The sequence below is a fragment of the Anolis carolinensis genome, chromosome 1, assembly GCF_035594765.1.
Source record: "Anolis carolinensis isolate JA03-04 chromosome 1, rAnoCar3.1.pri, whole genome shotgun sequence".
NCBI lineage: Eukaryota > Metazoa > Chordata > Lepidosauria > Squamata > Dactyloidae > Anolis > Anolis carolinensis.
Genome location: NC_085841.1, coordinates 161,004,056 through 161,027,033, shown reverse-complemented (window position 1 = coordinate 161,027,033; position 22,978 = coordinate 161,004,056). Strand labels below are relative to the sequence as shown.

The 22,978-nt window shown below is 40.2% G+C and overlaps 1 protein-coding gene and 1 long non-coding RNA gene across 5 annotated transcripts; both read right to left on the bottom strand.

Annotated features, from left to right (window-relative positions):
• Window positions 1–3,234: 3,234 nt before the first annotated feature.
• Window positions 3,235–6,002, bottom strand: LOC134292511 (uncharacterized). Its single transcript, XR_009999753.1, has 2 exons — window positions 5,964–6,002; window positions 3,235–3,534 (listed from the first exon to the last, which is right to left on the bottom strand). It is a non-coding gene; the product is annotated as an uncharacterized LOC134292511 (long non-coding RNA).
• A 3-nt stretch (window positions 6,003–6,005) lies between these two features.
• On the bottom strand, window positions 6,006–21,364 carry LOC103279680 (uncharacterized). 4 transcript variants are annotated; one of them, XR_001730698.2, is made up of 4 exons: window positions 20,597–21,364; window positions 8,463–8,586; window positions 7,477–7,583; window positions 6,006–6,143 (listed from the first exon to the last, which is right to left on the bottom strand). XR_001730698.2 is itself a non-coding variant. In XM_008116061.3 (4 exons), the coding sequence occupies exons 1-3, from the start codon at window positions 21,006–21,008 to the stop codon at window positions 7,480–7,482; spliced, it is 636 nt and encodes a 211-aa protein (XP_008114268.2). In that variant the 5' UTR covers window positions 21,009–21,362; the 3' UTR covers window positions 6,006–6,143; window positions 7,477–7,479. The 4 variants fall into 4 exon arrangements, 1 of the variants encoding a protein (XP_008114268.2); XR_009999746.1 differs by lacking the exon at window positions 20,597–21,364 and adding an exon at window positions 9,459–16,924; XR_001730699.2 differs by lacking the exon at window positions 20,597–21,364 and adding an exon at window positions 9,459–16,924 and having other exon boundaries at window positions 8,467–8,586.
• Between the last annotated feature and the right edge of the window lie 1,614 nt (window positions 21,365–22,978).

Sequence of the window (22,978 nt, the reverse complement as noted above, 5' to 3'; positions counted from 1 at the left end):
TAGCAAGGCAAGGCTTGAGCAGGAGCGAGGCTTGAACCGGAGCGCGCTGTCCAGACACAACTCGCTCCGTAGGCTGACGAATTGACTCCGCGAAGTTACTACGCGGGTAAAACACCTAAATAGAGTCTAGCTTTCCCGCCGAAGCAGTTCTCTGGGAATCAGAACCGAAAGCTAACTCTGAGACCAGATGTGAGACTCCCCAAAGATTCTCACGAGAAGCAGTCTTAATTGGCCACATTCTTAGCTGCAATCCTCGCACTCCTGCGCGAAGCTGAATCCAAACTTCTCTGTTGTTTACAAAACTCCCGGCGCAAGAATACGGGAGAAGTAGGCTCTGGGCTTGTTTGACATACTTCTGGGAGACAACTTTCTTGCAGGTGCAAGGTTCCCAGATCTGCCTGGGAAAGATCTGGCTGAGAGGAATCCAGTTCAGACTGGGAAGGTAAAAAACCCAAGTTTTCATCTTCATCAGGAATTACAATGTCCTGAGCAGGACTACAAGGCCCATGGGTCATCACACTGGCAGAATAAAGGGGGTTGGACCGCCCCCCTTGCACAATTACTTAATGAAAAGTAATGAAGAATTCCTTATATTGTTATAATACAGACCTCTTACAATGTTTTAGAAACACTTTAGAAATGATTCTCCATGCCCCACTAATTTAGTAATGAGTATTAAAACATTTTTTCATTGATCACACAGGACTAGTAATCTTCATCTGGGCCTCAAAATGGTTCCAGAATTTCCTATGGAATAATCTGCACAGTGAAATCACTTTTTTCAATACCAGTTTGAAATTACATTACATGGTCAGTGTAGATGGGGCCTCAGTTATAGGAGCAACATCCATATGGAAGTAAATTCAAGCAATACTGGCCAAGCACAGACAGTCATAGAACTGGAACTCAGCTATGATTAAAAAAAAATCCATTATCCAGGAGAGATTTCCCATGATGCAGTTTAGACTCAATGACAATTATCTCAATTTGTAATTGCAAAAACGTTGTGACCAAAATGGGGCTTAAAAAAATGGAGCAGGGGAAATGTTCATGAAAAACTTTAATAATTACAAAGAGGAGGAAAGAGGGAACAAATGAACCATGGTATGTTTTCTGCTTTGTTTGATTTTTCTTTATAAATACACAACAGTGATGCCAGCTGTATTGTTGATGGTTAAAGAAAGGTATATACAAATGATCTGAGCATGATACATGTATTTTATTTTCCCAGTAAACAAGATTGTTACTTTTGTAACAAGAGAACAGATTTGTAAAGAACCATTGGAGGATGTGGATTATCAGAAAACCTTGCAACTTATTTCATTTTTCTATATGAAAATATTAATACCACTACCTGTTATCAAAAATAGTAATAATAATTCCTATAAATATATAACATATTTTAAAAGCTTGGCTGGGTCTCAAGCCCTGGCCCAGCCCCAAACATTCATAGGAGGATTAAACTAACCATTTACTAAGCCTCAGTCTGGTTTAACAGGAAACTGAAAGCCAGGAAGGGAGGCATCAAAAACATGACTCAAGGGTCATATGACCCCACTCCATGGCCACATTTGAGAGCCAAAATATTTGTAAGAAAGAAATGGTGCTTCTGTGGACTACAATAAGAATCCTAGAGCCCATATGACATACAGACTTACATATGTTTGGCTTCAGATAAGCAAATGGAATGAACTGATCCATGGGGAACATTAACAGACCACCACAACTGTGTATATATGTGTGCCTGCTTTCTAGTCACATATAGACTTACGGCAACACTATACATTTCATACGGTTTTCTTAGGCAAGGAATGCTTAGAGATAGTTTTGCTGGTTCCTACCTCTGAAATAATAGGCCACAGCACTTGCTGTTTCTTGGTCCTAGTACTAACCAGAACTGAGCCTGTTTAATTTCAAAGATCAGAAAAAAATCTTGTATTTTTAGGATTTTTAGTCCTCACTAACCACAATGACTCCAGTTCTAAAGTTATTTCAGACATGAATAAAAAGTAAAAACTTCTGATATTCCGTTTAAAGTGAAGGACTTGCCTCTTCAGCTGCAAAACCAATGTGATTTTGTATCACATGGCCTTGAATGCTCAAAACCAGAAAGTAAAGTATGTTTGTGTGTGTGTGTGTGTGTGTGTGAGAGAGAGAGAGAGAGAGAGAGAGAGAGAGAGAGAGAAGTAAAATGTCCAATTTGTGCCATTGCCGTTATTTTAGTTACAGGACATACAGCAAGAGTAATGACAATACATTATCTCACTTAGCGAATGTATGCAGCACTAAAATGTTTCAATAACTTTATTTATTTTCTCTCAGAGAGTGACTGCTACAAGATTGTTTATTACTCTCAGCATGAACAATATTGTAGCACTTGAACTTTCCAGTTTGCATGCATAATATATCTAATTGAAAAGCTGTAATTAGCACTTCCCCAGCCCATGTCCATTAAATAAACTATACTGACATTTTGTCTTTTAGCTTTCTAAACAGAGGAAGTAAACTACTTTCCCTCAACAACTGCAGGACATGCATGCATGTTTTTTTTTGCAAGAGGAATATGGTGGATGTTACACCTTTTCTACTACAGCTTAACAAGTGTCTGTGAAGTAGATTCTGCTGAAGTATGGTGACGAGTACAAAGTAATTACTGAATGGCTGCCTTCTACCTATAGCTGAATCCACATCTGGGCCATATCCTAGCTCCAGTACATAGTATCCTGCCCAGATAAGATCTGTTTTTATCCAAAGTAAAATTTGTCTTGAAAACCACACAGTCTCACTCCCTGAAGTTAACTCAGTACAAAGGGACATTTCTGGCATATTCATGTCTTCTTGTCAGTCTCACTACCCTCCTGCATTTGCACTGAATGTCTGCCCTGTCTCACCCCCATCTCTCTCTCCTGCTTGTGTGGTTAAGTGATTGTCTAAACTAAAAAGAAGGCACCCTTTTCTCATATGCATACAGACACCTGAGATGTAGAAGTAGGTGGTGTGCAGGGCAGGAGGAAGGGGTTTGGAAGCACTTTTCTCATTTCCCCCATCCCTGTCTGAGTGAGTGACTAATTGTGGGTATATATACCAGCTGCCCCTCCCCTTCTCCAGTTCAAATCCCTTACCATCTCCAATCCAAGTGTATGAAGATGTTATGTCGTTCCAGTTTCTGCAGGAACTGTGGGTTCAGAGCCTGGCATGTCAAGCTTCCAGAAGGACAGATGAGACACACATGGGTTAAACACAAAATCAGAGACTTTATTCTCAGTGGCCAAAATGGAGGTCAGCAGAGACATAGCTCCAAAGAATTGACATACTGTAATTGCGAACATACAGATTTATTTATTGTATTTTGACAGTTATTCAAGACTACCACACTGGTTTCTGATTGTTTCACAAAAGGGTTGACTAGAATCCGCTCCCTGGTTGGTCTGGGGTTCTGTCCGGCATTGTCGCTGGTTGGTTCCAACTGTGGTGGGAAACTTTAATAAACTGTAAATTAATTATTTTGAAGATTGAGTCCTTTTATTGACACACCTAGGAGAGGGGTGAGATTGAAAAGAAATGTGGTAGAGCAAGTGATAATGGGCTGCAATGGGTTTTGATATCTCAGCTCCAGTTAATGCAATGAGTACCAGTCCAGTAAACAAAAGAATGCTCAGTGTGTGGGTCATCTCAGGGAGGGGTCTGATTTGGTGGAAAGGGATGAGGAAGCCTTCTCAGGAATAAATCAGTTCATATCTCCAAAAAACAGGAAACAACCCAGAGACTCTTGCATAAGCCCATTGTGTATCCCCTGTGTCTTTCTGGGGCATTGTTAAAGGATTATGCTAACTAAAATGTCATCATCCTCTGCGGTGTGTAGGGTATCGTGTGTGCACCATTCCAGGGGGCTTAATGATAATAACTCAAAAACTAGGATTGAAGTCCATGCAGGCCCCGTAATTAATCCCTATGGAGCAGCAGACTATGGGGTTCATCAATTTGGGGACTGGTTTTTGACAACAAAGGAATGAGTGACTGACCCATCACAGGAATATGCACCACCCACCATTCTGCCATCCTTTAACTCTTTCTTTACAATCAATCCTTATCTCCCGTCTCACCGAAATGAATGAGTGAGCAACACATTGACCAATTGGCATAATGAGAATAGTGGGTGGTGCTCTACTCCCTCCTTTCCCTCTGTTCCAATCTCCTTCACCTGTCTTGTCTGAGTGAGTGAATGAATGACTGATTTGAGTAGTATGCATCTCCCACTCTCTTCCCTTCATTCGCCTCATCCAATCAGCTTCCCCCCTCCTGTCTGAGTTAGTGAGTAAGTGAGGTAAATCCTTGGGAACCAATCCCATGAGAAACTGCCTACTTCTCACCCATTAATGCATACACCAACCATTTCAGAAGTCCTGCAAGCCTTAGGTTACTTGAATATTCACTGGACATTTTTTTTAAAAAAAATGCTACACAATGCTTTTCAGATCTAGATAACTACCTACCAATCTGTCCTGCCTCCAACCACTCACATACATCCATTCTATCCCAGTCCTTATTTGGGGCACCTTCATTGCATTAAAGCCTAAAAGAATTGCTTTCACTTTGTGGAACACTATATGTTTCAACAGCACTGCGGCTGAGGTAAGAACAAATTATTTTGCAAGTGTTTATTAAGCCTATGGGTGGCTCCACACAGAGTGAAACCATCTAGAAGGTTAGGTGTCTACAAGATATACACCCCAGTGTGTGCTACAGAACACATCCAGCAAGAAACAGTGTATTTTAAAAACTCACCAGAAATTCCATAAAAAGCACAAAATAAGCTTCAGTCTATCAGTGTGCAAAGTTGAAACCTCAGACCACAATGTGGAGCTCTCATTAGAACAGGGCTCGTGCTGAAGTTTTTGGGGGAAGAAACCAGAAACAGCTCTCCCAGAAAGTAAACAAACCTCTACCCAAGTAAACAACAGCATTTCCGTGGGAACTTGCATTTTCCCTTTGTTGTTGTGCCCTGTCTTTCTCTAGCATTGATCCCAATCAAACTTGCTGTTGCCCATCAGTTCATCCTGTGGGACAAAGTAAGAAAAGATATTCCTCCTTTCACGTAGATTCACAATCAGCTGATCTTTATGACCACTATCCCAGCATTCAACTGGTTCCTGGTGTACCTGTTTAGGTGCTCTGCAGGGAACCAAATCACTTTAATCCACATCATGACCTGATTTAAATGGCTATATAGAATTATGCAAGAGAGAAACTTCCCAATGGAAGTTAGACTACTTGTAGGAAGAGAAAAGGAAAGCTGTGTTTGTATGTGAATTTTTAAAAAGCCATGCAAGACGTAACAGTGTACAAAGTGTTCAGAATCCCTAGTAATTCCATTCTATTGATTTAATAGAAAATTATCAAAGCTATTTGCTCCTGAACACTACCAAATTTTGTACCTGAAACTGTTTTATTCCTTTTATCCATAGGATATTGCAAATATGTAAGAAAACAGTGGGACATTTGTTAGCATAAGTACCACAAGGAAACAATTGTATATTCCAGATTTTTACAAAACCCTGATCAGATGACTTCTTAAAGTGTTCAGTTCTGAACATCGAATGTCCATAGGCAAAAGCCTAATGGGAACTTGTCCTTAGGACCTGAGCTGTGTTTTTCAGTTTTCTTCTGTTTGTAGCCATGTCATCATGGATCCCATGGGAAAATCACGTGAAAGGAAGTTTCCACAATCATTAGCATTACTTAGATCCTGCATATCCTCAGGTGTTGTCTGCCTGTAAAGGCAGAAAGGAATTACTTCTGAGAAGGCCTTCCTTCTTAGGGAATGGATGCTCTGGTGAATTAATCTGCATCTTCACTTGAAGAAAAGGTCATTGAGAAATTCTACATTTTGGTGTGAGAGCAGAAAAATCATTCTTTAGTTCATCCAAATTTCCATGGGTGCTGAAAGATTAATCTCTAGTTACCTTTCAGCAGGCTTTTCCTTCATGACTTCCTTTCATCTTCCTTTCATCTTAGATCACTTATTCCTGCAGCGAACATTTTGACATCTCTTCATATCAACCAGAGTGGAAAACTACATTGCAGGCTCTCTGTGCAATCAGGGGATCATCTTACCATCTTAACATTCTGGCAGAGGCCTAAACCTGTAATTTATAAAATGGAAACCAGTAAATCTTTCTCCCATATTCATATGAACCAAAATCTATTTGTAGCTAGGTTAGCCAGATTTCAGGGATTATACTCTTTTTCCCTGTTTGCAGGACAAGAGGTATGAACTCATTGGACAAAAATGTATTTATACTTCATTGCTTAATAGCCGCACTCCTCTCCCCCCCCCCCCGGCCCCAATTTGGGGGAGGGAGGAGTGTGTGACTACTATCTGATGGTGACTACTACACAGTGAAAACAGACCCCCATTTGAGGGGCTTCTTTCACTGCATAAAATTTCCCGTGAGGGCGCAGCCATATGGGTGGATAGTTCACCAACCCGCATGGCTGCGCTTCAAAGGAAGCACCCGTGCAGGTGGGTGACACTTTACTCACCCACATGGCTGCCTCTTTACCAAAAGGGAAAAAAGGCAGGCGGGGAGAGGAGTGAATTCACACACACACCTGCCTCTTTCCCAGGTTCTGTGGGGATTGACTCAACTGGGAGCTGAATCAAGCCCCACAGCACCAAAAGGGTAGTCACAGCCTTAGTTAAATCACCAAGGCAAATGAACTAAATGTGCAACTATTATGTGGGGAAAGGCAAAAGTCCCATTTTGCCATCCCCAAAAGTGGGGTGCAACTATTATGCAGTGGTGACTATTTTGTGATGAGATACAGTATCTTCCTCTTTTCTTGATCAGTGTTTCTTATTTCAATTGTGTTTTCTGTGCTGCTATTGTTGATTCTTAATGCTTCATGTTAAATGACATTACAAAGTCTTGCTTCCTACAAGGGAATATCTTTTATGTCCCTTGTTTTAGTACCGAAATCTCAAGGTTTCAGATAGTATTGAACCTACAACCCTATTTCTGGCCCCCTTTTGTTTTTTATTTATCAACTGCTGGTTAATATTTTATTAATTTGTTAATTTGTAATCCCTTACTTGTTCAAAAACATTTGTAATGTTTATAAAATTTAGTGTATTTCAATAATTTAACTCTAATTTACACCAATTGTTCTTGAGCACATTCTTAGGACCTCATCAGACCCAGACTTCCCTCCTTTTCTATACACTGAGTCCCACAGATCCCATTGAACAACTCAAGAGTTTTTCCATGGATTGCCCATGGTACTCCACCACACTACCAAAACATAGCAATGGCTAAAACTGGGTATTTTAAGGTGGGATGGGAATTGTTGTGACATTTACATATATAGGCAGCTTTATATCCCCTTCTGTGCTCCTTCTATCACCATTACTCTTTTGATGTAGAAAAGGACTAGTAAATTAGTATTAGTATTAGATATATGTCAGAACCTTCTCACCTGTCAATCTTCTGATTTCTGCAGTACATCAAGAAACTGATAAATTCTCTTCTTCAGACATGGGCACATTATTTCAACTGGAGTCCAGAGAAGGGCAATGAAGACCGCTGTAAAATATATGTGTGTTTTAAAAAAAAATAGTGACTGTTCCAAAGTCTTGCTCCCAGTAATCCATGATAATTACTGGCAACTCAGATAGTTGCTAAATACTATCTTCTATCATGCATGTGGACATGGGCTGAGCTAATTGTCATTAAAAGCAAGCAAGTGCCTCCCTGCCTGGCTACTGAAATGAAAGAAAGCAAATTTCAGTTCATCTCCTGACCACCAGACCCTCCTATTGTACATCTTGGATTTATGATCCTTGGTCTGCTCACTGGTTTCTATGCTTGGACTTTGTTCTAATTTATGGCTTCTTGACCTCAAACTGTTTATGATTCCTTTCATGCTTTAGCTTCTGGACTAATTTAACAGTGATCAGGGGAAAGTCTGTCACTTGTGGTGCCATTGGTGCAGACCTGCTGCATTCTGGACTAAGAAAAGTAATACCACAGCTTGGAAATAATAATCAGTTACAGGTAGTTAGTTACTTTTTATGATGTATTTTGCAATAATTAACACTATGATTTTAACTTAATGTGAAAACTTCACTTCAATTGTACTTTAATTTTTAGTTACTGGGTTTGAGTGGGTTTGACTAAAAGGTACAGGAGGCTCAAGTGTTATCTCATGGTGATGAATGAAAAATATTCATTTAAAAATAAAATATATGTAAACATTACTATTTGAGTTACTTTGGAAAACAAGAAAGTAAAAAAAAAAACTCTAAATTTTAAGCTATCCAGGTGGTTGCTGCTTGGGGGACCTTGGACTCAAACTCTATTTATTTCTAAATATAGCTTTACAAGTGCTATATTCAAAAGAGGCCTTCATATTTCACCACATGTTGTCATATGAATGACTAAATATTAGCATTTCACTTTTACCTACTCAAAGACCGGAAGCCATTCTTCTGTTTATGAGAAATATATTTTCTTTCATATTCATTTGGTGTCTTGGTCTCCTCTTTCGTTATGATGACTGAAGGTTTCTTCATCCCATCAGAGACTCCTATCAATTTGACAATGTTATTAATTAGGGGGCATTTAATTTATATCAATAATAGCTCCTTTTGTTTTTGAACACATGCTTCAAGTATTAGTTTGAAACTGAATTTATCCCACATATATTCCACAAAAAGTCTATGCTTTTATCCACCAGTTTTGGAATTCTGTGCAAGTTTTCTTTGCATCCTTCAAACATGAAAATACTCAAATGTATTTTGACACACAAACTCAAGATAGACTCTAGTTGACAGAGATCTAAATTCTGTATTGACTGTGCAACCATCAAAATGCCACCTCTAGTTTTACAGCATGGAAACCACACTTACAAGGTAGCCAGTAGGCATGTGCGATATAATTAGGGGGTGCTGGCATTTCATTTCTGAAGTGTTTCTAAAGTATAGTTAGCGAAAATTTTGTTACTATAACAAAATAATGAAATTTCATTACTTTTTCGTTATAGCAATTGTGCAAGTGGGGAAACATTCTTCCCAATTTTTACAGCTATTGGGGTGAAACTTGCTACAATAGTAAAACACATTTACCACTGCTATCCCATCAAGTTTCAGAACGTTTCACTTCTCCACAGAGTTTTGGGTAATTTTCAAAAAAATTATAAATAATATTTTAAAAAATAAAACTACAAGAACTATCTCCTTGAAATTTCTGTACAATGACACAAGATAATAGGTGATCGTTCCCCCCAACTTTTAGAAATATTCATCCATCTACTGATTTTAGGGAGTTTTTAAAAGTTTTGATAAAAACTTTTTTTAAAAAAAAGAAAGCCACAACAGGCATCTCATTGAATCTCTCTTATATTAACCAATAGAACTTCCATTTATGGATCTTCCCAGTCCAGTACAGAGATTTACTTACTAGAAGTATCAGTCAGTCCTCCTTTTTGCAGATTCAACAATTTTCGGTCAAGGCCTTTTGAATTCTCTGGCATAGAGCTTCTTCCTTCCCAAAGTACATTTCCCAGAATTCTGTGCTTTCTTTCCCAGTGAACTCTGCTTTCTTCCTGCTGCTTCCCTCTCCTAATGGTGAGAGGCCATTAATTTAAAAAGGAAAGGGAGCCTTTTGGCTTTGCTTTGCTTTCTTGTGCTGAAAATGAAACCGACTTTGGGAGGCTTCCGAGATTTACAAAATGTAAACAAAAAAGTATTGGGTAAGTTTCAGTTCTTAAGTTTCACCAGGAGAAGTATCATAGATAAATACTAGAGATATATCTCCCACTACAGGATTTTGGCTTAGGTGTTAGTTCAAATACAAGCTATTCAAACAGAAAATGCCAGACATATTCCACTTTAGCATTAAAACGTGTTTCAGAATGTGCAAGAGCTCTTGGTGAAGATGTCCTTCAACAAGATGTTAGACTTATGATTCAGTGGTGAAGCCCAGTCCAAAATCTGGGGTCAGGTTTGAGTAGCAATACTCTGTACTGGTGTCAGAGGCAGCTACACATTCCATGTTCACTCCACAATGGTGATGGAGTAAAGTCTTCATAGCCCAGCTGAACTGAAACTAGTTTGTTGCTGTGAGTCCCGCGTCTCCCTGGCCACTCAGGTGCCTTTGCTGATGTCAGTCTTGGACTATGATTGAAGTCCAGGAAACAAATCCCTGCTCAGCTGTGGAAACTTATTGGGTGATCTTGTGCAAGTCACACAGCCTCAGTATCAGAAACCCTCTGATAGGTTCACCTTAGAGTTGGCATAAGGTGGAAATGGCTTGAAGGCAAGCATCAGTTCTAAGTACTGTATTTTCCTTATCTCCATACATGAAGGAATACTCATGTGAACCCCACAAGAAACAACAATGATACGAAAAGAAAATAAGTCATTTCATCTTTTACAGGAAAGTGAATTTCATTCTTATCTGTATCTACGAGCACTCATGTTTACCTATGGAAGAGACACCTCAATTGAACAGGATTAGCAATGCTTGTTTTTTTATTATTCATTTTGTTTGTTGTTCAGGTGATTATTCACTATGCTTCTGTTTAATGTAATCCATCTATGGCCCAAGGTTGTTGTGGAAAAAACCCTCATAGTGACTTACTGCCAGACTATCGGTATGTATGAATTCAATACGAAGTCCCACTGTGTTTGTTAGGGCTTACTTCCAGGTGTGTTCTCATGTGATTGCAGCCCTAAGTGTTCACTTAAGAGCCTAGCACACAAAAAGCTGTTCAGAAGCTTTCACAAGGTTTAAAGTAAACTTCTCTGCTAAATAAATTATACTGAGCTATTCACAAATCATCTTGCAAAGCAAGTTTAACATCAATAGTTATTTATTTAATTTTTACTAAAGAATATCTTACATAACCAGATAATGGATCCAATAATTTAGGGCAGATGAATAATACAATTTAGTCCATGCAATTTAATGTTTTTAATTTAATTTAATTTAATTCTGTTACTGACATCTTAGCAACTTCACATTAAAATTTTGGGAGGGAAAAGCAAAGGAGCCCATGGAGATAAATGGTGTATATTTAAGAACAATGCTGCTTGTCTCCTTGAGAGTAAGGGGATTGAGAGGAACAAGCAGAGGAGTGCATGGAGAGAAATTGTATCTGTCTTAAGGATAATGCCTCCTGTCTCTTTGAGAGTATGGGGATTGGGAGGAAAAGCAAAGGAACCCATGGAAAGAAATGATTCTGTCTTAAGAACAATGCCTTCAGTTTCCCCTAAGTGGATGGTTGAGCTGGGAGGAGGTGATCCCGTGTGATGGAGGTAAGTAAATTCTCTGTCATCTTTAAAGAGAGCTTGCCATGCAAAGAAGATGATTCCATTCACAAAGAAGATTTACCCCCAGATTCCCTGTTTTTCCAGCTCCGTCTGATGAAGTCTTTAGGGAAATGTTTAATCCAAGATGATAGACTCTCTGGAATCAAATAGGCACAATAGAAACCTTACTCGGATTGCTCCTCACAAGGGCAGCTCCTCTACTAATACAATGGCCAGCTTATTTCTTCAAATTGGCAGCTCGTGGTTTCTAGTTAAGTGGGATGGTGATTCACCTCTGGGTTTTAGTCTGAATTTTAAAGAAATTGTCCAAGTTTCCAACTTACTTGGGATAGGTTTTAGCACTGTTGACAGACCTTTTTGAAGTTTAAATAAACTTACAAATGGTTTTACTAGCTCACTACCATGGAAGCTCCCAGTTAGTAGTGTTTCAGTGTTTGTAGAATGCAGCGCATAGGTCAGCAGTGGGATGTGGAAACTAGAAAAATTCAACAGGGCTCTCCTACAAAAACACATATTTTTCCATTCAGGTATTTGGACATTCTTCTATTTGTATATGGCATTTCTGGTTCTAAAAAGTCTTAGAATGTGTTAGAGTAATTCATTACATAACTCATTTCAAAGCCCTTCCCCTCCCCCCACCCACCAATACAATTAATTGCACCTAATGTTGCAACTCCAATTCCCATGATGCCATAGCATTGAGCCATGGATCAAACTGCGTTAATTCTATGGTGCAGATGCACTCAAAGATCTAATCAGCACCTAGAAGAGAGATTGGTCAAGACCCCTGCATCTTGCTTTGATATATTGGATAAAAACGGTAATGAGTGACAACATGTACCAGAAATACACTATATAAAAAATCAACAAATCATACTTTAAGAAAAACCATTTCTTCCTGGCATATCAAATGCCGGGCACCACTTTTCAGAGTGATTAACAACTTCTATTTTGTTTTACCTTTTAAAATCTTTTAACATTAAGCATATACAAAAATTAACTAATACCTAAACTAGATTACCACTACCTGAAATTAAATAATAATCAATTTTGATTCAGCATTACTGAACCTGTTCACAATCTTCATCGATTTTTCAAAATAAAATTCCCTGCATGCATACTTATTAAATTAAGATATACTTACAATCAACCTAAAAGACCTTTAAATTGGCTAATTAATATGATCTGGATATTAACTATTGGTATTAAGCTAACAGAAATATACTTGATATTGATACTGATTCTAGCGCATTTCATGATTTCTCACAGAATTTCAACAGGAAACTGTTATGACAAAGAACAGCAGGAGGCAAAAAGATAGCTATGTAGGGGCAAAATGCTGGCTTTAAGCTCCAGTAATAATTCTCCCCCTTTCCATGAATTTTGCCTTCAGCCTCCACATTTGTAGCACTGCAGTAACTCATAACTCAAAATTTCAGTTGAGCATTTTCAAATACAGTTAAGGCATCCAAATAAAAGGAGCAAACAATGCTGCAAAAGAAATCAAATACAGCAAAGTGTGAACAATTTTCAGTATCTTGATTGCAACTGTGCTAAATACCTGAGGATTGAAAGAAAAAATATTGAGGGAGCAGAATTATTATTATTATTATTATTATTATTATTATTATTATTAAACTTTATTTGTACCCCGCTAGCATCTCCCAAAGGACTCGATGCGGCTTACAAAGGCCAAGGCCTCAACACACAATATAACAATACAAAACAAAAGACAAATTAAAAACAATTAAAACAATATAAACAACAAGCAATAAACAATACGCTAAAACACAATAAAACTGGGCCGGGCCAGAGTAATGGGTACAAGATTAAAAGTGCTGATGTGACAGGTGATATATAAGGCTTATAGGGCAAGTGCAGAGTGCGATATACGATCTTAGTTCTAATAAAGTGCTTATGGGACTTGGTGTTGGAGATTTCCTATTAATCTGGGAAGGCACATTGGAACAGCCAGGTCTTCAAGTTCTTTCTGAAGACTGCCAATGTAGGGGCCTGTCTGAGATCCTTGGGGAGGGTGTTCCCCAAGAGTCGGGGGGCCACCACAGAGAAGGCCCTGTCTCATGTCCCCACCAACCGCGCTTGCGACGCAGGCGGGATCACGAGCAGGGCCTCTCCAGATGACCGAAGTGAACACGTGGGTTCTTAGACGGAGATGCGGTCACGGAGGTAGGATGGTCCCAAACCGTTCAGGGCTTTGTAGGTAAGCACCTGCACCTTAAATTGGGCTCAGAAAGTAAATGGCAGCCAGTGGAGCTCCTTGAACAGGAGGGTTGACCTCTCTCTGTAAGGGGCCCCAGTTAACATCCTGTCTGCCACTCGTTGGACCAGTTGGAACTTCCGAGCCATTTTCAAGGGCAGCCCCACGTAGAGCGCATTACAGTAGTCCAGTCTGGATGTGACCAAGGCATGGACCACCCCGGCCAGATCAGCCTTCGCGAGGTATGGTCGCAGTTGGCGCACGAGTCTCAATTGTGCGAAGGCCCTCCCAGACACCGCCGACGCCTGAGCCTCGAGCGTAAGCGATGAATCCAAGAGGACTCCCAGACTGCGGACCTGTGGCTTCAGGGGGAGTGTAACCCCGTCCAGCACAGGTTGCCACCCTATACCCCGGTCAGGTTTACGATCGACCAGGAGGACCTCTGTCTTGTCGGGATTGATCTTCAGCTTGTTCCTCCTCATCCAGATAGACACAGCGGCCAGGCACTCATCCAGCACCCGAGAGGCCTCTTTGGAATTAGGTGGAAAGGAGTAGTAGAGTTGTGCGTCATCTGCATAGAGGTGACACCCAACTCCAAAACTCCGGATGACCTCTCCCAGCAGTTTCATGTAGATGTTAAAGATCATGGGAGACAGAATATAGCCTTGCGGGACCCCACAGCTCAAAGGCCAGGAGTCCGAGCAGGCGTCTCCCAGTTTCACCATCTGGGATCGACCTTCCAGGAAGGATCGGAGCCACGACAAAACCGTGCCCCCGAGACCCATCCCAGAGAGTCGTCCCAGAAGGATACCATGATCGATGGTATCGAAAGCCGCTGAGATGTCCAAGAGAACCAACAGGGTCACACTCCCCCTGTCCAGCTCTCTTATGGTGGGGATGCTTTCATTTTTCTCCCACCACTGATAGCTATAACTCTGAAGCACTGGAAGCCTGCAAAAAAGAAGCAATTTGTGTGTACACATGGGTTACAGATCTATGTCATTATTTTATATTGAGGTACTTCACAACCTCTGAGGATCCCGGCCATGAAAGCCTTCGACAACATATGGGGACCTCATTTGGAGTTAGGATCCACAATTTAAGAAGCAGTGTTCTATGAATTTGTGATTGATGCTTAAAGGATTATGTTTAGTGACACCATCATAGCTGCCTTGTAATGCCACCAGGGACCACCTCAGTGACATTAAAAGGGGTCACCCCAAGGTCTTAGGCATTGGCCTCAAAAGCCAGAGTGTGGGACTATCTTGATTTAGCAGATGTAGATTATACAGTATCCACTATATCTTAAAAGTGGTTAAAATGGTAGCCGGACTGGCCCTGCCACGAAGCAGAAGGAGGCCACTACCACAGGCAGATTTTTGACGTTACAAAAAGTAGAAAATGTTTAGTGATATAAATGGTTATTATTCCAGTGTTACTATCAAGGATGGAGGGAGGGGAGTACTTCTAGGATTTTTCTGCTTCACATGCTAAAACGTCCTGGCTGGGTTAGGGTGCTGTTAATCTTGATGTTGGTATGAGTGTAGATTATGCTTTTTTTATCTTGGGCAGCAAAGTACTCAAATCTGCACAAGAAATGTGTATACTTGCTTATACACCACTACATATTTTCTTCCACCAAGCACTGCAATTAAAATCAGTTTCTGGGGAAGAGATTTATAATTAAATGCTAGGCTGGAGCACCAGGTGGCAATTAAAAGCCCACATTTTCTCTCTTGCATGGTACACGTTTTAATGTTAAAGGAGACAAAATAATTACATCTCTGTTCTTAGGCCTGAGATCCTTCCCAGCTTCTGTTGGAGTGATGAAAGCATAAAAGGAGCAACAAGTCTTCTTCCAGATTTCAGATAAGGAGAAGATTGCACATGTTGGAAGGGAACCACTGAAATGCTACACTCAGCTGATATTTGATTGGAAGCCAGAGTTGGGTTTTGAGAAGAGGAGGCAATCTGGTTAATGCTGTCAGACCAGAAAGAGTTTCCATACCATTAATGGTTCTGCCAAAGAAGGCATTTCAGCAAGTGTTGATTGTCATGCAAGCAATTAACAATTCCATCTCTTACAGAATCATTAAAGATACAGGAACCCAAGGCTTGGTAACTTGAACCAAAATGTGAAAGGGTATCTTTAATGGTGAAACTGTCTTGACACCTCCTAGACATGGAATGGAAACTTTTTGTAGTTTAAAAATACAGTAAAAATGTCTGAGGATGGCGAGGAGTCTAATTCTGCAGAATGTATGGAAAGTGGATCAAATATACGAGGGGTGAAAGTCATTTATGAATGGTCATATCAAGAATCCAACCTTACCATCATCAAGTCAGATAATCCACATTATCTGCTTTGAACTGGATTGTCTGAGTCCACACTGCCATATAATTCAGTTCAATGTGGATTTTATACACCTGTGTGGAAGGGGCCTAAGGACCCTTCCAGACAGGCTCTATCTCCCAAATCTGATCCCAGGTTTTCTGCTTTAAACTGGATTGTATGAGTCCGTACTGCCAGATAATCTGGAATAAACAGAAAACCTGGGATCAGGGCCTGGGATCAGAGCCTGTCTGGAAGGACCCCAAGTCTACTCTGCCATATAATCCACTTCAAAGCAGTTAATCTGAATTTTATTCACTTGTGTAGAAGGGGCATACATTACATGAGTCAAGCAGTACAAAGTACTGTTTGTGCTGAGTTTGTGGGAGGTGCTGAACCTTATTTTCATGAGTGTGGGGAAATGAGGAGGTTAAGGTATTGGAATGGCAATGAAAAAAACTAGCTTTTGTAAAAAAAAAATTAAAATGAAATTATTAACAAAGAATTATCAAAATTATAGTTTTTCTTTAAAAATAATGCCAGGGGTTGATTTCAGGCTTTTGGGTTTCATTACTTCATGCCAGAGATATTTATTTGGTGTTTTGTAAGCAAGCTCTGGTTTCCCTCTGAAAATGTCAACCAAATTATCAGAGAATATCAAGGAGAATGCTTTCCTTTCCTCCTGAATTAAGCTTTGATTTTCTATGTATTTGGGTCAATGCATAGAAAATAAATTTTACTGCTTGTGGAAAGAGCAGGCTGAAAAGCTTGAGCAGAAAAGAGCCCTCCAGAAGGAAAAAAAATGAAATGGATGTAGGGGTGACTGACAACAAGGCCAGTGGAGGTGATCCTCAAGAGTGCCATTGGTCTCAGCAGAAGGTCACATATGCCTAATTTGCACTAACACTGCCCTGAAAGCATCAAAGGTTAATTTTGTCAGATGTTGGCATAATAATCACCATTTCAAAAGAGCAAGAATTGACAATGCTCAGCCATAAGATTACCCTGCAAACAATCCCTTACCAGCTTCTTCCCTGGGTGGAACAAGAGAAGAAAAAAGCATGATGGAGAAGGTCCTCCTGTGTCATTTGATGGCTTCTGTTTCCTTTCTGTTTTGCAAGGGTTTAGAAATGGGAAGGGGGAAGGACTGCATGGGATAATGTCCAGAGAGAAGGGAGAGCTCCAAGAGACCTTCAAGAGGAAATACTCCACAGGGAATATGGCCCTTGCTTTAGAGCCAACCTATATGGCCCATCAGGTGGTGTTTCACTGTTTCTATTTGCCCTACACAGCATAGCCAATAAGGAGGCATGATGGGACCTTCATTTCAGCATCATCTGGAAGGCCAGGTGTTCCCTTTCTTGGGGGGCACAGCAGAGTCCCCCTTCACACTATGTCACTAGCTTTGAACTAACACTGATAAACCCATGAACATATTAAGCAGTGGAAAACTGCAGAGGTTGTAGGCAGTGGTTTCGGAATAAGATACAAAACTGCTAGTTTTTAAATTTAAAGATCTTTTTATGTTACATGCCATCTTTAGGGTAAAGATAAAGGTTTTCCCCTGACATTAAGTCCAGTCATGTCCGACTCTGGGGGTTGATGCTCATCTCCATTTCTAAGCCAAAGAGCCGGCGTTGTCCATAGACACCTCCAAGATCATGTGGCTGACATGACTGCATGGAGCACTGTTACCTTTCTGCTGGAGTGGTACCTATTCATGTATTCACATTTTCATGTTTTCAAACTGCTAGGTTGGCAGAAGCTGATGCTAACAGCTGGAGCTCACACTACTCCCTGGATTTGAACTACCAATCTTTCAGTCAGCAAGTTCAGCAGCTCAGCGGTTTAACCCATTGCACTATTGGGGGCTCTGCCATCTTTAATACAAATGAATATACTGATATGCCCCTCCTCCCTTTTATTCTCATGCAAAAAAAGCAATGACTTTACTATTTAACTATGCCAGTGCAATTTCATGTTATCTACTAGACTATGTCAAGTGATCATCTATTAGGTTTCAAAATATACTGGATGTCACTTAAAAATATATATTTAAAGAATGTTTGAGAATTCAGGCATCACCCATGGCTTATTTGATGCAGACTTGCTGAGGAAAAATCTCAAGGACAATTTTATAGAACAAATTGATTCCAAGTGAATTGCACCATTTGTGTGTGTGTGTGTGTATGCATACTCTTTTCAATCACTTGTCAATATGAATTGACAGGTGATTTAAAAGTCTATGCACATATAAATTTCATAGTGTTTTCTTAGACAAAGAATTGTCAGAGGTGGTTTGCTATTGCGTTCTTCTGAAATGCAGCCTACAAAATCTGGTTCTATTTGGCAATCACCCATTCAAGTATTAACCTAGCCTGGCCCTGTTTAGATTCCAAGCACAGATGGCATCAGATGTCTTTAGGCTATGTTGCACCTATATGATCATGGAAACTTACTGGGAGACCTTGGGCAAGTCATATTCTCTCAGCCATGGAGGAAAGCAAAGGCAAACTTCCTCAGAACAAATCTTGCCAAGAAAACCCTTTGATAACTTACTTAAATGGTGCCAATAGTGGGGAGTGACTTAAAGGCACACAACAACAAACGATTGATATGCAAGTTAGATTACTGAGGTGGCAAGATTTTGAAGTGTTGCAAAAAAACCTGCAAAACTGGTTTGAACTGAAGGGAGTGTATATAATACTGCCTAGAGGTCTCTGAAAAACATTGTTATGCTTCCATGAAGACAAATGACTATCATCTAAATACATTGCTCTTCTAAAACAATTTTAGTACAAACCCCTAATGTTGAATATAAAGGATATGGTAAAAACCATATCGGCGCTCCATGCAGTCATGCCAGCCACATGACCTTGGAGGTGTCTATGGACAATGCCGGCTCTTCGGCTTAGAAATGGAGATGAGCACCAACCCCCAGAGTCGGATACGACTGGACTTAACGTCAGGGGAAAACCTTTTCCTTTTACCTAAAGACCATAGAACTTGCTATGAATGCAGAAGGTCCCTAGATTCCAACTATGCACAAGCTTGCACTGAACACCTCCCTCCAAAATCTAATAACCTAATGGGAAAAAAACAAGGACCAGAAGAATGCACTGCTCAGAGTTGGGGAATGTAACATAATTGAGACTAGGGGCTCATCTGTTTCGAGCAGTTTAGCCCAGTGTAAATCTTCCCCATAGCAATCCTGTATAAGCACATTTGTACTGAACTGCGGAACATTGTCTAAATCAGTGGTTCTCAACCTGGGATCCTCAGATGTTTTTGACCTACAACTCCCAGAAATCCCAGCCAGTTTACCAGCTGTTAGGATTTCTGGAAGCTGAAGACCAAAATATCTGGGGACCCCAGGTTGAGAACCACTGGTCTAAATGATCCAAGACCAGAGCAACCTGTATTTTACCTTTTTTGTGTTGCTGGCACTGTCACAGCTAGGTAGCCATGGAGGTTCCCTCTTTCTTGCTGGTCATGTGAGCAACCTGTCCTTACATCAACTGAGATGCCCATAAGACTAGGAGCTCAAGCAGAGCTCTATAGACAGCGGGGAAGGATGTTGGCCGTGGCATGGAAACAAGCTATCCTCTTTACCTGTGCTCATGAGCACTGGTGTCCAGTCAGAACAACAGATTGGGTCAAATTGGAACCAACCCCACTGTTCAAAGTGCCCCAAAGTCATGGGAATATTCAGCATTTCCAGCAAACTCTGAGGTATCTCTGAAGTTTGTCCAAGGCAGACCAAAGTCAGTTTAAAACAATGCTGCAATGCTCACTAGAAGCTGCTGTGCAGTGGGAGAACAGCCCACAGTCAATTCGGGGTGAATCTGACATTTTTTTTTTGCTAGTGTAGACAAGCCCTGAGAGATGTTTCACACCTATTGCTCCCAACCTTTTACACAAGCATAGTGCAAAATCTTGTGAAAATGTGTTTGATGTACATTCATGTTTTGAATATGATGACCTGCTAGAGAATGTATCACACTGTGAATATGCAGTTCCATCTTTTCATATTGCCTGGAAATTTTTTGGTGTTATGTGCATTTTTTTTTTTAAAAAAACTAATTTCTGCTTGATAAGCTAAGCTGCTGTATGAAGCAAGCATGCTGTGCACCACTGTGGGATTCTCATTTCATTTCATTTAAAAATCATTGAACATTTGTTTCAAAGCCAGTAGATAGTAATAAGAGCCCTGGATGCTTTTGATCTTAGCATATCCTGACCCAGTTTTAAAGAGATGCCAATCTAATTTTATTCAACAATATTAGAAATCATTCAAAACATTCTATGCTATCTTATCCAGCGCCAGGAGCCCAGGTCATAATTTGAAAAGCTAATGATTAAAATCTGGACTGGGATTCAGGAACCCTCTCTCTTTTCCATGTGGCAGATGGACCAATATTTGCAATATTTACTATCTGAGCAGGATGAGCAAATGATGTGCTCCTACCCAATCCATAGTGCCCAAAGCCAGCTAAGTTATTGTGGCATGAGAAAGATGAAACAACAACATGCACACCTCTCCGCCTTATCTCAGTAAAATGCAACTTCTAATAAGCAACAAAACAAAACAAACACCAAGACCTAGTCTGTGTTTATAGTGACAATGTTAGACTGGGAGTCACTTTTCTAAGCTCAGGGCAGGAAAAGGAGGCCCACCAGCCACAGAAACAGCTCCATCCCCTTGAGAAAGTACCTTTCAGAGAGAGCGGTCTTTCAGTCAGGGTGTGCCTTGCCTTCTGACATTTCTCCTTCGTCTCTTGCAGTTGTGCCACTTCCATGTTTGAAGAACACTCCTTTTCCAGTTCAAAATCCCTGCCTTTCTCAGGGGCATGGGCCACTGCCAATTCTCCGAGCCCCGTTTGGTCTCGTTTCCTCAAAAGCAAACTTCCTAGGGTGCTTTTAGAAACCAAGGTCTGGATGGTATTGACTTTTCGGGCAATTGTCCTCTTCACACACTTTATAGCACCAACAGAAAGCAGGAAGAACAGCAAACCCACAAGACTGGCAACAGATACACAGGCTAGTCCATACAGAGCACAGGAGACGGCGGAGGCCAGCGTTAAATCAGCAGCCATGAGGAAGAGCTGGTGGATGTAAATTGCCATTGTTCCCCAAGGAGGTTATTTTTATGTCCTTTTCTCCTTTTAACCTTGTTTATTTCCTCTCAAGTCTAGAGAGAAAATTTCTGGGAGGTGCTTCTACTGTATGCAATCATATCTTTAAAAAGCCACCCAGTATTGTGAAACATACAGAAGCAAGCCACAGCTGAAATTCTAGGAGGATGAATCATCCTCTGCCTTTGTTCCAGAAACAAGGAAGATTTCCAAAGCATGCAGCAGGGGGAGTCAAACAGGCTTGCGATATCAGATGCTGCCACATTGTGCTTCGTATCTGTGGCTCCATCTACACTGCCATATAATCCAGTTTCTGAATCCAGATTATTTGCTTTGAACTGAATTATATGGCAGTGTATATCCAGCCTATGACAGTATAAGGAGGAACTTCAAGAGTTTTGCCCACAATGCCTGTCTGAGGTATTGTTTATTAATTATGAGGCATATTGGAACAAAAAAAATTCCTTCCTTCCTGTTTAAATTTTGTCAAAATATTATATGCTATGTGTCAGCAATGCATTGGTGAAATGTCACTTTTGCAATGTCCTATAACTCTTATGAAAGATTTTAAAAAAAACAGTGGGGGGACATTTGCTTTTCAAACCACAAGGCTACCTCAGCAAACCATGCCCTGATTTTAAAAAAAACTTTTAAAAAAGCAAATCTAAATCTAGAGGAAATACACAAATGCTGCAGACCAACTCCCAAAAGAATGAAACCAGAGGGCATAAAACTTTATTGCACAAGGGAGGCAAGCCAGCATTGAAGTAGAACCATCACTCTATCACATAATGTCATGTGCATCCTGCTGTCAGTCTGCCTCCATCCCATGATTTACCCATCCCTTACTAATGATGGGGAAAAAACACATCAATAGTTGCCAATCCTATAGTATTCCCATCACCCACCTTGTGTAATGGGGATTTCCTCTTTCTGTGCCAGCATGGAAATGAGATTGGGGGTGGGATTCTCTTCCTCTCACATTTACTCCCTCCTCCAGCTATTTCCAATATGTTCTTTTTTTAAAAAAAAAATTACCATGATGTGTTGCTTTTTAAAATTGTTTCTGGAACTTAGAAATTTCTTAAAATATTTTTAAAATTATGGAGCATGAGAAGTGTGAGAATACAAAGTTACTAGAATATGTGGAAGTATGACCACAGGACCACCTCTCCATTTCTGTGGAGAGCTGGCAAATCAGCAATAGTGTATAAATGGAGAGGTGCGATAATGCCAGCATGTACCCACTAGCAGGAATGGTTCGGTTTTTTTAAGGTGGCATGACTTTTCAGCCATTCCTTTAAATAGGTTCTAGAGCAAATCAAACCTGAGTTTCTCCTTAGAAGGCAAGATAACTAAATTGAGACTTTTGTATTTTGGCCATATCATGAGAAGACATGGCCCACTAGAAAAGACAATAGGGATGTGCAATTTTTTGTTAGTCATTGTAAGACATATCAAATTTGTTAAACTCATATTTATGATGCAATATCCAATGTGTGGGCATGGCCTGTGCCAAAACCTAAGAATTGAAACTTACCCAATACTTTTTCATTTGAATTTTGTATTTCTCGGAAGCCCCCCAAAGTCAGTTTCATTTTCAGCACAAGGAAGCAAAGCAAAGCTAAAAAGGCTGCCATGCCTCTTTAAATTAATGACCTCTCGCCATTAAGAGAAAGAAGCAGCAGGGAGAAAGCAGAGTTAGCTCAGAAGAAAAACACAGAATTCTTGAAAATGTAGTTTGGGAAGATGAGGAGCCCTATGCCAGAGAATTCAAAAGTAAATCTCTGTGCTGGGCTGGGAAGAAATTCCAAAATGGAACTTCTATTGGTTAAAATGAGAAACATTCAATGAGATAGCTGTTGTGGCTTTAAAAAAACATTTTTGTCCAAAAAAATTTAAACTCCTTAAAATCAGTAGATGTATGAATATTTCTGAAAGTTGGGGGGACTGATCCCCTG